This window comes from Toxotes jaculatrix, chromosome 14 (genome assembly GCF_017976425.1).
Source record: "Toxotes jaculatrix isolate fToxJac2 chromosome 14, fToxJac2.pri, whole genome shotgun sequence".
NCBI lineage: Eukaryota > Metazoa > Chordata > Actinopteri > Toxotidae > Toxotes > Toxotes jaculatrix.
The window spans coordinates 11,305,566-11,316,013 of record NC_054407.1 but is presented as its reverse complement, the minus strand read 5'-3'; the positions used below and the strand labels follow the sequence as shown (position 1 = coordinate 11,316,013).

General features: G+C 41.7%; 1 protein-coding gene across 1 annotated transcript; it reads left to right on the top strand.

Moving 5' to 3' along the window:
* The first annotated feature begins 554 nt into the window (after window positions 1-554).
* On the top strand, window positions 555-7,845 carry LOC121193063 (cyclic AMP-responsive element-binding protein 3-like protein 3-B). Its single transcript, XM_041055182.1, has 10 exons — window positions 555-616; window positions 784-985; window positions 1,338-1,611; window positions 2,281-2,411; window positions 2,692-2,802; window positions 3,033-3,139; window positions 5,713-5,781; window positions 6,659-6,743; window positions 7,143-7,236; window positions 7,330-7,845. Exons 1-10 carry the CDS (start codon window positions 555-557, stop codon window positions 7,515-7,517), a joined length of 1,323 nt encoding a protein of 440 aa, XP_040911116.1. The 3' UTR covers window positions 7,518-7,845.
* Window positions 7,846-10,448: the final 2,603 nt, after the last annotated feature.

The following is a 10,448-nucleotide window of genomic DNA, read 5'->3' as shown; positions in this document are numbered from 1 at the left end:
TATCACTATTCATAATAATAATAATAATGTATTATATGTTTGATTTCAAGCACAAGTGAGCTGATGAGTGGAGAAAGGAGGAGTGAGTTTTTGTTTGGTTCAAACAAAAATCAATTCAAACAAACCTGAGCTTTCCACTGACATTGACAGATGAAGTTAAAGCGTGACCCTGTCCACCCTCTGTCTCTGAAAGCAATAAAAAAATGAGCACTAAATCAATCCTGTTAAACAAAAAATGAATGTGAAACCACACAGCTAATAAATCCTGACTTGTCATTATGACATCAAAGGTCACTCTGGGCAACCTGGGAGCAACTTTGACTAATTAATCTATCAGCGAGTCTTCTTGTTATGCCGATTGGCTCTCTCAGCTGTCTGCTAAACACTGGATTGGACAGTGATCACCTGGGCTGGGGGAATGTAGTTGTATCATATGGCATTTCAACTTTGTCCCTTGAAACAGACTCAAGCATTCCTCCTGGACACAAAGCCACACAGGATCATCTTGATCTGGTTGTGTGTTGTGTTTTTATTCCAACTTTCATATTGGAATTATGACGCTGGCTACAGACAAGGTAAGACACATTTGTGATCAGAATACTGGGTGCAACTATAGGTTTGTCTGTTAGAGAATGATTCAGACTCAGCATGCTTAAAAAAAAGTTTTTAAAGACAGTAAAAGTAGGTGTGTATTGATTTGGGGAGTCTTTGTCAAAGGCAAGTATAAGATTGAGCAACAACAATTTGAAACACAACTGAAGATATTAGTCACATTCTTTAAAGTCAAGCAGTAAGAGGACAAAGGCAGCTAAAAAAACCCCAACAAAACAACTTTAGGCTAAGAAACCTGAGAAACACTTTAACTCAGAGCAGCTGTTTTTTTCAGGTGCACGGTGGGTTGGACTTCATTGACCTCCTGCTCAGGAACACAGATGAAACCACCTGTTGCCACAGCAACCAACCGTGGACTATCACAATTCATGATGTGAGTACGGCGGTCATTCTGCACAGTTCGCTCCTGAACAGAGTCACTCAAAATTCATTGAATCTCATCATGAAAGTCTGACTGCTGCATGTGATCTGTTTCCTCAACAAGAGTCATGTGTCATTGAGCTGAATCTTATGATGTATATGAGCTCATTTACAGTTTCATTGTGTTCTCCTGTGTGGCCACAACCCTGACTGACAGCTATGAGGCAAAAATTCACAGGCAAATGAGCTAAATGAATTGAATGTTCTTGTTTGTGCTCGTGTGTGGGAATATGATTATTTGATTAAGCGAGCGGCGATAGTGTTGTGTGATTACGTATACATACCCTCCTCCTCCTCCTCTTCAGACCCTGAGTCCTGAGGGAAGTACTGCTGATGACTTTCTAGATGCCCTGCTGGGTGGGAATGACTCCTCCTCTGCTCCAGCGTCCCCCCTGTGGTCACCCTGCACCACAGATAGTGGCATCAACGAGGACCCCCCGACAGATCCCACAGAGAGCCCTCATCCATCCTCCTGCACAGCTTTTCCGGCCTTTGATTTGCCATCTATCCCTCAGCTTCCACCTCTGGAGAATCAGCTGCCACCAAATGAAAAAACAGCCGATGTTTCCATTGATCTAAGTAAGACTATATTTACAGTGGCATTTACATATTGGCATTTTGTACTGACAAGAAGCATCTGTAAGACTTGTGGGCCACAAAGGGAGCCATGAAACAGTACACTGTTTCAATAATGTGTCAATAAATCAATAATGTCAGGTTAAGATGCACAAAAACTACAGGAACAAGTGAACCAGGGCACTGAACAGCCAGGTGTAAAAGTAAGACCTTAATGTGAGATTTATCCAGAAAAATGAGAGCTATTGACTGAGCCTCTAAAGGCTAAAGGTCCTTTCAAAGAGCAAATAATTTGGTTTTCCCATTTCATTTTTAAGGGGTTGTGCAATTGTCATTGTCTTTGTCAGTTGTCTTTTGAGGGCAAGTCTTTTGAGTAATTGTCCCTTTTCACACTGCTGATGACCCCTCAGTTCTAAAAAAAAAAATACTTTGAAATTGAATGAGTAAACCAGATCTGCAACAACACAAAGATATCAAACATAGAGAAAAGCGTGACATATATTTTGCAGAGTGGACTGTAAAAGAACAGCAGGGTGCAGCAGTCACAGAGGTCTAGTTTAAGACAGGCAGCAACCTGAACATTTTGTGTTTTCTTTGAATGGTGGCACATGGTGGCAATTTTGCAAAATCATCACCTGCTGTTTTACTGGTTTTACTGGTTCAAACGTTCAGGCTGGGAGCCCGATGACCTCCAGGAGCAGCTTGGAATCGCATACTACCTTACTACGAAGCCGAGCCCCCCGCTGTCGTCCAGTCAGATGCTCACAGTGAAGGACCTGCTGTTGTCAAACCTGGGACAGAAAGTGAGGACAGAAGAGTTCAATATTTCAGTGAAAGAATGAAATTTTGTCAGATTTCTAACCAATGTGGGTATTGAATAAAATACTTTAGTTCAGTGTTCTGAATAAGTGCACTTTGAGCTAACTGTGTGGTCTACTGCTCTCCCACTCTGAGAGCAAGGGAGCACCCTTTGCACCAGATAAACAGAATTTTATGAGCTATTGGTCCACTCCTGTGCCTTCTTTTGGGCGAGCTGCTCAGAGAGTCACTTTAACTGAAATATTCTGCCCATCTGGTTCACAGACGCAACGAATCCCCCAGCATTCCCTGCAAGACCTTGTACTTGATGAGGATGAGAAGACACTTCTGGCTAAAGAAGGGGTGAACTTGCCAAGCAAACTGCCCCTGTCCAAGGTACATGAGCAAGACACTCACATGTATGTAGGGCAGATATTTCCACGCACACACCATACACATCCACTCACACACTCATTCATGGATCTAAATCTAAATCTGTATCCCCAGTTACACAACCTGTTCCAGCCCCCCACCCCCATCCTTCAACATAGTTTCCTTTCATTCACCCTTTTTTTCCTTATTTGTTCTTGTCCCTATCCTCCCATGTGTTTCATCTCCCTGACAAGTTTGAAGAGAGGGTTTTGAAGAAGATCCGGAGGAAAATCCGCAACAAGCGCTCGGCTCAAGAAAGTCGGAAGAAGAAGAGGGAATATGTTGATAGTCTGGAGGGAAGGTAGGAGCCAGCTGCACTCACCATCCTCACTCAACACATTATCTCTGCATAACTTGGTCTAGAAAATTAAACATTTATCTGTAGCCATTTGTTGTACTCTGAGGCACTTTATAATGAGCCTGCTTTATTATACACTTAATTAACTATAACATACTGTTGAATGGATGGGATGAAAATAACCAGTCTGACTATTTATCACTGTTGACACACTAGAAATCATGAAAGCTTTTTCATTTGGGGATACCTGGTGTTTATCTGGTCTCCTCCTTACAGGAAATTTACAGTAGCAGCAGTGGTGTGTCTGGAATAAAAAGACAAAGAGCAAATTAAATAGTAATATGGCTGACCAAATAGAGAAAGACTGGATACTTAAAGGAACTCAAACTTTTTCAAGAGAAAATGGCTTCAAAGAGCTGGACACAAAGTTAACTGAACCAGGGGGATCCATCGCCAAAACCTCACAGCAATAATAGACAATTACCAATGTTGTTGTCAAACTGAGAATACATGAAGATTACTGCTTTATTTATCCACAAGTATTGTTGATTATGATCCAGGCACACTGAGGATTGATATTTTTAGCGGACAGCTCCACATGAGAACTGTGAAAAATGTGCATTATAAAATCGCTAAATGAATATCTATACCAAATTTTTATGGCAGTTCATTCATTCATTCAGTTGTGGAGACATTTCACACAAAACTGTGCATGTCAAGCTCATGGTGGTACTAGAAGAAAAGTAAGAAGATCTAGCCAGTACGATTCATTGTCTGGGAACCATGACTGTCTGTACAACATTTCATCTCGATCCATGTGATGGTTGTCGAGATGTTTCAGTCTGGACCAAAGAGGTGGACTGACCGACAAACGGACATTGCCATCGAAAGGAATGTGTTATTAGCTTGGCTAAATAGTGCTACAATTCGCTTACAGAAGTATTGTGTATGTAACAAAAAAACAGATCAGGACATAAAGACAAATGTCCACATGACCAAAAACTCAGAGGGACAGAGGGAGGTGCTCTAAGCACACAAATCATTGCAATTATCCTTGTGTGACCTTACACATACAAATGGAAGAAGGCAACTCAGTCATGGAGAGCAACATACACATTTGCATAATATGAGAAAAAGATATGGTATATATGGTAAGCATTACCATATAATGAATGAACAGTCTCAGAATGTGATTTCAAGCACAGTCAGAATATTTTACATAAACAGTGCAGCTGCTCTAATTCAGCTCTTTGCTGTGTCTGACCTGGAGTCAGCTGGACAGAAAACATACTATAGTGTGAAAGCCAGCAGCACTGTGTGCAGCTTGGAGAAGGGGAGGTGGGGGTGGGATCAAGCAGAAGCTGAAGATGGTGTGTAGATGATGCAGCATCTCACAATAGAGGGACAGGAGGTTTTGCCAAGATGGAGATAAGTTTTGTCCTCCTCCTCCTCCTCCCCCTCTTCTCCTCTACCTCCAGGCTGTGCAGAATGAGCCCTACCACACAGCCAGCCAGCCTTTGTCACCAGATTTGTTAATCCTGCCTGCCACCCCCACGTTTGCTCTTCCGCCTATGACACCTCCGCAAATGATGCTGCGTGTTGGAGCTTGTAGTTTGATTCATACGACAAAAGACTCCTCAAAAAAGGACAGTCAGCAAAGCCCCCACACAATTCTGTTTTGTCAGACCCCTACAATTTATTGTTTACGAGCACTGCTGGGTTATTTGCACGATTGCTAGGTGCTACTGACGCTGCGCTTCAGATGGTACTCCTTGCACCACTGGACTCTAAAATTTGCTATCACTGATTCATAGAGGAATCATCAGAAACTGTGTGAAGGTGCCGTGGATCAAAGTTGAATCTGAAAATCATAGAGGTAGAGAGGAGGAAAAAAGATGGACAAGCTGTGACCAGTGTGTGGTAATCTATAAACCAAGAAACCATGGTGTTTTCCATGTGAATCAATAAACATAAATCTTAAGTCTGAGAACAGTTTGTGTTTCTACCTTCTGTTAAAAAATTTATGTAAAATTGACTGTGGGCTTACAATGGGGTCTCAAAACAAACCATTGTGAAAACACCCACACTGTTTCAAATGATCTTACAGGAGTTTTTAAATATATAATAAGCTATTGGCAGCTCATTCAAGCCTGAGTCCTGCTGCCTCTGGATAACAAAAGTTTTGTGATGGGGGTGAGAATGTCACTCCCATTGAGCGGAGTCAGCATTTGTTGATAATTAAGCCAGCTGCAAGCAGAGCATATCAACAGGATATCATTATCAGTTACGGTTCGGCTCAGTCATAACGGAGGGTGACACATAGTGACAAAAAGAAACATGGAGAGGGGGGGGGGGGGGGGGGGGGGGGGGGCGGTGGGAGGTGGTTGGTGAAGGGTGGAGTCAGTGGATGACAGAATGGGATGCGAGATAACACGCAGCACACAGATATTGGCAAAGAGAGAAATGAAGGGGAGACAATGAAGCATCATAACACTGTATTATTTGAAAAACCTTTCCTCATCTTATCTGCTTTTCCTTTCTCTGTCTCTTGCTTGTCTTCTGTCCTCTTTCTGTAGGATGTCTGCGTGTAGTGCTCACAACCTCGAGCTGCAGAGAAAGATCCAGCAGTTGGAGGAGACCAACAAGTGAGTCCTCAAATGAGCCCAACAAGGGGCTGCAACTAATGATTATTTTCATTACTGATTTACCTGTGTGTTGCTTTCAGTTGTTTTGTTTATGAAATGAGAGCAAGTAGTGAAAAATGCCCATCTCGATTTACATAAACCCAAAGTGGCATCTTCAAATGGCTTGTTGTGTCTGAGCAACAAGCCAATCCTCAAAGATGTTCAATTTACACTAATTTAAAATGGAGAGAAGCAGCAAATTATCATGTCTGAGTGGCTAAAAAGTTAGCATCCTCAGAAAATCAATAACAAAATAACCTCTAAAGTGCTGCCTGAAGTATTTTAATGTCTCTGTTTATCTTTTTGCTTGCTGTTTCATCTCACTGTTGGATTTGTTTTTACGGAGCTACACCGTTTGTATGAGTCACGTCTCACTCTCTCTTCTGTACTTTTGTTATGTCTGTCACTGTTTCATTGATCTATATTGATTTTGTCCCCAGGCCTCCCACCACTTCAAGATGCTGACAGCCTGGCTAAGAGGCCTTTGTAACTTGTTCAAAATCAAAGCTGAGGAGGCTCCGCATAGAATTACCAAAATACAAAGCCCCTCCAAATTTAAAGCCTGACATGGTGTTATCTGGCTTTGCTTCCTCCTCATCCTGCCATCTCATTAGGCTGCTTTCTTCCTGACGCTTGCTGGCAGAGTGTTGCGGTGCACTGAAATAAACCGTGGGAAGAGGCCGTAAACGCACACTTTCCCGCCTCGTGCTGCCCTTCTTTTCGTTGTTTTAGTTGCCAGCCATCATCAGAAATGATGCCTGTATATCAAGGAAGCTGTGGCCCCTCATGAAACTTCTACACAATCCCTTTCATCTTCCTGTCTGTGTTTGTATTGCAGTGCTCTGTTGGAGCAGCTAAACCGGCTACAGGCTCTTCTTCCTAACAGCTCCAGCAAAACTACACACAAAGGGACCTGCATCCTGGTGAGATATATCACACTATTCATTTGCACCACTGAGAATTTGCTCAGACAGCATAATCAGCAGCAACTAAATTATACAGGTAGAGGTATAGATATATAATGGACAAAGGTGAGGAGGCTCATCTCTGTCTATTATATAGCTGAAAACCAGGCAGTGATTTTTAATGTGTAAGTACATCATTACAAACCACTGCCTGTGTTCCACTGTTGATTAACTGTTGTGTTTACCTTTAAGATATTAATTGAGTCAAATGTTAGCACCTGCGCTCATCTTTTGTGCACAACTGTATGTAGGTTACGCCTAATAACTCCTTTTCTTCTCTTCCCTGTGCTTTTTGTCATTTCCCTCTGTCCTCTTCGCTTGGCCTGTTTTTGTCCCACTGTCTGTATTTATGTCCAGGTTTTGCTCCTCTCCTTCTCTCTGCTCATTTCCTCCAATCTTCAGCCAGACCCTTACAGTCAACTCAGCCAAGGAGAGTACACAGAGACCAAAGGTCTGTAGGCATGCATACACACTCACAGATAAATTTCTTTTTCTCACACACACACACATACTCACACCTCTCCACCATGCCTCTGCCCACCAGTGCCATCCCGCTCCCTGAAGTCGATGGATGAAGTGAGAGATGTCCCTCCCCCTCCTCTCCTTTCTGTCTCTGGGAGCTTTGAGGCCTTGCGCAGCCTGACGGGGAAGCTCTGGCCTGGGACAGATTTCCCCACAGCAGACTTCCAATCCTCTCACCACCGGAATCACAGGCACCGGGACGATCACTGATCTCCTCGGGAGCCCCCAGGAGGAAAGACAGTAGCAAAGGAGTGACGGCTCGCTTGCAGGAGCAGCATCCAAATGAGCAGTTTTATTGCTTTTCAGTGTCTGTTTCTCATTACAGAGACTGAGTGAGGTGTCACTGTGTGTTTGCCATCCACTCTGACACACAAACAGCTTGTTAAAAGATTTTCCTAAATGAAATTCACTCACTCAGATGGAGGTCGGTGAGGAGGTCATCTACACAGATTAAATTTTTCTTTCTTTCTTTGGAAGAACGGAGCCTCGTGGACCTGACGGATCATGTATTTTATTGCTGACGTACTGCTGCATGACGTGGGCACGTGCAGTGTGATCTGTAAAACAGCACAAATGTATGTTCACTGTTGTATTTTATTATTTGCTTTAACGTATATGCTGAAAAAAACCTTTATAATAATAGAATAATAGAACAATTTGAGTTGCATTATGTAACTGTTCAGTTCAAGGCTGACAAAGCACAAGAGGATTAAAATGTTGACTCAGCGATTTTTGGAAGCACCTGAAGGGGTTTGTTTCAGTAACACCATGTGTCCAGTTTGGAAGAGATTTGCATCCCAAAAAATAATGAGGCAATATTTGAAAAACAGAAATGATTCGGTCCCCAAAAATAAATTCCTTTATAAGCAAAAGTTGCCAGATGATCTCTCACTTCAATAAACATGCTTAACTTTCATGCCAGCTGTCAATATGGGAAACTGAGCTTCAGTTTTGTTTTGTTTTTTTAGCAAGAGTTTTTGTTGTTACCACATTTGAGGATAGTACATTTATTTAATGGCCACAGAGTTATGTAAGTTGCCCTTTTTCGAGTGGGGTCAAAGAAAAATGTTGCAAAAACAGTTGTTATTTAATGCATTTGGCGGATAATGACTGAAGCTGTCATCCATTCATTAAGCAATAACACTTAACACTGGTTATTCTTTCTCTGGTTTGCTGGTGCAGCACCTCACATATTGTTCTCTTTCCCGTATTCTCTTCAGAAGAATAACATTCACTGTTTTCATTCTCGTCTCGGCTCCTGTCCATAATACATCACAATTCAGACAGCTTATCTATTTTACAGGATCTTCTTCACAGAGGCTCAGCAGTAAACCTCTAACAAAATTTGTATCTCAAAACACAAAGCGAAGAGGCAACAGCACTCGCTCTCTGTCCATATTCACCAGCGCACATACTGTACATGCAGCGTACTATATTTTACTAGCTTGATGCCTTCCCGGCCAAAGAATGAGGGCAACATCGAGGTCGCATTTATTTTTAAACTCCTGATGTTCAAGCAGCCTCTGCTCAGAGTAATAAGCAGAACTCAGTTCAGGCTAGTCCCACAAGATTATCTTTACATAGTTTATGTGCTGACATTTCACTGAAATGCAGGACACAGTTTGCAGACACGGCCGGGATGGGAATGTCACCAATTTTAGTCATAAATCAAAGCATTACATAAATTAAAATTTTTGACCTGCTAGATAAAAAGTGACAGTTCATTGTGAGGTTGACATATACTGTATGTTTGTACCAAATCTGGCAATCCATTCATTGGCTGTCACAACATTTCAAGTTGAAAATAAAATACACAGATTACATCAGAGTTGATTTATGTGAAGATAAAAATAATTGCATTTAGTATGATCATGATTGAAAGTGTCCTGGAATGAACTCCACCGCTTCTGATCATACCTTTAATGTGTTTGGAGTTGATGCTAATCACACACTCTACTCAGAATCACTTAGCTGTGAGCTCTGTGAGCCTCACTGTCTGTTATTCAGGTACTCTTGACTGACCAAGGACATTCAATGGTAAACAGTAAATGGACTGCATTGACAGGGTGCTTTTCTGGGTATTATAGCGGCTGATAGATCAGAAAAGCACTTACATTGCTTCACAATGTATGTCTCATTCACCAATTCACACATTACAGCATCAGAAGCAGTTTGGGGTTTGGGTTTCTTGCTCAAGGAGAAGATAAGGAACCTTCCCATTACTACATGACTGCTCTGCCTCCTGAACCACATCATCAGTGTCATGTGGATTCATCCTCTGGCAACCATGTGACAATCCATACAAGTGTTGTTGAGCTAATTCAGTCTGGATGAAAGTGGTGGACTGAATTAACAACCTACACTGTATCCCCTAGCCACACTAGCCAGGCTGCTAGGAGATTTGGACTTAAAGCCCCAATATTTTTAAAAGCTTTGCAGCCCTGTCTGCAGAACAGGTGTCTTTAAATTTCAAACTGCTCGCTGAGTGCTGTTTGTCTGAGCTGTTACAAGAAGTGAGGAGGTAGACAATTTAAAAACTGAATGATTTCAGAAAAAAAAACCTGAATAAAAAAAAAACAAAAAAACAAAAACAAAACAAAACAAACAAACAAAAAACACACACTATCCACAGTGGGAGCGAGAAATTAATTATTGATCAGATTGCTTTAAGCAGGGTTGTGGTGGAGTGATAAAGAATTTTAGTTGTAGGTAGAAATTCAATCAGAATATCATATCATGTAAGAGCAGAGATACTGCTAACTGAGTGTGAAAAGAGGCCTCAGGTGGAAAAGATCATTGATTTGGATATTCTTAGAAGCTTACTTCATCCATTCATGTCCATTTCATGAACATTTGAACAGAGAAACTTAAATATTTTAAATTCTACAGTCATGTGCCGTGGCATTTCTACATTTGGCTGCCTTTATGCGGATACATTTTTAATATGTTTTTGCCCATACATTGATTTCTAAGAAGATCATTGCTTGTGTGAGGAGCTTTATTAAAAACTAATTTGTATGACCCCACGTTGTCACCTCTCTGAGGCAAGGGCAAAGTTAGAGATACCGATTGGATTGCCGCCTGCCACTGCTGCTATATTTTATGCATTGCATCAGTGTGGAGGGAGCTATTCAGAGTGTG